Source organism: Octopus bimaculoides, chromosome 15 (assembly GCF_001194135.2).
Source record: "Octopus bimaculoides isolate UCB-OBI-ISO-001 chromosome 15, ASM119413v2, whole genome shotgun sequence".
Lineage (NCBI taxonomy): Eukaryota > Metazoa > Mollusca > Cephalopoda > Octopoda > Octopodidae > Octopus > Octopus bimaculoides.
Genome location: NC_068995.1, coordinates 35,771,350 through 35,772,403, shown reverse-complemented (window position 1 = coordinate 35,772,403; position 1,054 = coordinate 35,771,350). Strand labels below are relative to the sequence as shown.

General features: G+C 34.3%; 1 protein-coding gene across 2 annotated transcripts in view; it reads right to left on the bottom strand.

The window, feature by feature from the left end:
- Window positions 1-1,054, bottom strand: part of LOC106883806 (uncharacterized) — a 66,085-nt gene that overhangs the window by 8,292 nt on the left and 56,739 nt on the right. For both annotated transcript variants that reach the window (XM_052973264.1, XM_052973263.1), the window contains exon 7: window positions 854-975. In XM_052973264.1, the coding sequence (XP_052829224.1) occupies window positions 854-975 (122 nt within the window). The remainder of the gene's footprint in view (window positions 1-853; window positions 976-1,054) is intronic.

Here is a 1,054-nt window from a genome sequence, read left to right as displayed (position 1 = left end):
TTCTGTGACCTTTTCTGGCGTGTGTCTATACCATCTTTTTTCTGTTGTTATTCCATAATGTTGGCATAGCTTCCAGTGTATATAGGTCCCAGCTCTGTCGTGTCTGTGAATATATTCCTTCTTAGCCAGGACTGGGCAGCCAGAGATAATATGATTTATTGTTTCTTGTCGATCTCCACATATTCTACAGTTACTTGTTATATTTCTTTTCATTATGTGTTTTTGGTAATTTCTGGTGGGGAGGCTTTGGTCTTGTGCAGCAATTAAAAATCCTTCAGTCTCTGCTTTGAGTCCTGAGCTTCTCAGCCATTGCTGGGATTTTTCTCTGTCTATTTCTTTCGCATTTAGTTTAGCCCAGTATTTTATTATTATTATTATTATTATTCCGATTAACATTAGAGGGTTTATATATTAATTTATCCTTAAAGATATTATTGGCTAGAGCATTGTTGTAGTAGGAGGCTGCCTTCTCGAAAATTTCTTTAGAGAAAATGAAATTAGAAACTCTGGTACTAATGTTAGCTATCGGGTTTTTAAATACTACAGTGGGTGACAAGACCGTTTATGTATATAGGAAAATTTCTCGTTGGGATTTGGTAAGGTTTATAAGAAGAGTTCAGATCCAGGGAAATATCTAAAAAGATCAACTTTAGATGTTTACACATATTACGACGAGTTTGAACAATTTAATCGTAACATAACTTGTTACATTTGGTGACACCGACGTGATTCTAACCTTCTCTACATATGTGTAGGTACAACTGTAAGACAATAAAAGAAAAAGGTTCGCAGTAAACATTGTTCAGACGCTTGCATATTTACTATAAGACATTCACAAAACTTTTTCTGTTACCGTAATTGTTTGATTTGGCGTTACTGTCTTCTCGAAAGCCGTTATAACTGGTGTTATACTCGTTCTATGGGAAGCAGCAGGTGAAACTGTCGAATTGGGTATGGAATATTTCTCTTTCCAGGCTGTAAAAAATGGAATTCTCTTTTAACATTTAAAAAAGTACTTTGTAGTGGTTGAAATTATATATATATATATATATAT